The following is a 915-nucleotide window of genomic DNA, read 5'->3' as shown; positions in this document are numbered from 1 at the left end:
TCCAAATGAATCAACACAAGACTCTCTCCACACCAACACAAGCATAACTGTAGTTGGCAGAGTCACTTCCTCCCAAAGCGCTAAGGATCAGATTCTCTTCATTCAAAGCTCCATAAGCATCCAAACTGCCTCCCAATCCTTTAAACAGTCTATCTCTCATTTCTCTCCTATCTCTCCTACACAGACAGTGAGGTGAACATCTTTCCTGCAGTCTTTGCCTTGGGCTATTCCTCAGTTATCTCCCTCATTCATACCAATACTACAAAGCTGTATGTCTTCACATGCAAACCATAGCGCAACAGACTCTCCACATACACACGAAGTGCCTTCAGATGAATCCAATCACTCATCTCTCCATAGTTTGGACGACACCATTGAAGCATATCTGCCTACTCCTTATTCTCCTTTCACTTGCTCACCTTCAACTTCTTCTCTTCGGCCTCATATTGAGCCAACAAGATTTCCTCACTGTCATCAGCCGTATTCACCTCATCTAACTCTGCACATTGAAAAGACGCAATGTGAAACGATTCTCACGACAAGCATGCTGTAGTTGACTCAGGTACTTCTTCAGAATCACCACTGAATATACCACATAACCCTCAGCATCCACCAACAACTTGCGAGCACTCTTTGGAACCACCTTCGGAACAGTTGCTCCAGGTTCCTTCGAAGAATCTCTCTCACATCCCAAGGACTCATAACGATTCAAAAAGTCCTTCTCTTGTGAACTCATCACAATCACAACCACGGTTTGTAAATACTCTGTCTCGATGAAAATGTCACGCAATGATGCTCCATGGGTCATCTCCATAATCTCCTCCTCCTTCAACACACTTGCTAACGGAGCACTCAGAATGTTCGCTCTACACTCAACACACCTTCCTATTCATACCCTCGTTTACGTTTCATTGC

The 915-nt window shown here is 44.3% G+C and overlaps 1 protein-coding gene across 1 annotated transcript in view; it reads right to left on the bottom strand.

The window, feature by feature from the left end:
* Positions 1-10: 10 nt before the first annotated feature.
* The window catches only part of JH06_5902 (V-type proton ATPase subunit), a gene marked incomplete at both ends in the record, with an annotated part of 1,295 nt that continues 390 nt past the window's right edge, over positions 11-915 (bottom strand). The window contains 5 exon segments of the mRNA XM_014674758.1: positions 11-149; positions 181-224; positions 255-389; positions 420-488; positions 506-866. Of these exon segments, the coding sequence (XP_014530244.1) occupies positions 11-149; positions 181-224; positions 255-389; positions 420-488; positions 506-866 (748 nt within the window).

This window comes from Blastocystis sp. subtype 4 (assembly GCF_000743755.1).
Source record: "Blastocystis sp. subtype 4 strain WR1 chromosome Unknown seqid_0002, whole genome shotgun sequence".
In the NCBI taxonomy this organism is placed as follows: Eukaryota; class Bigyra; order Opalinata; family Blastocystidae; genus Blastocystis; species Blastocystis sp. subtype 4.
The sequence above is the reverse complement of the archived record's forward strand: the minus strand, read 5'-3'. Positions and strand labels throughout refer to the sequence as shown.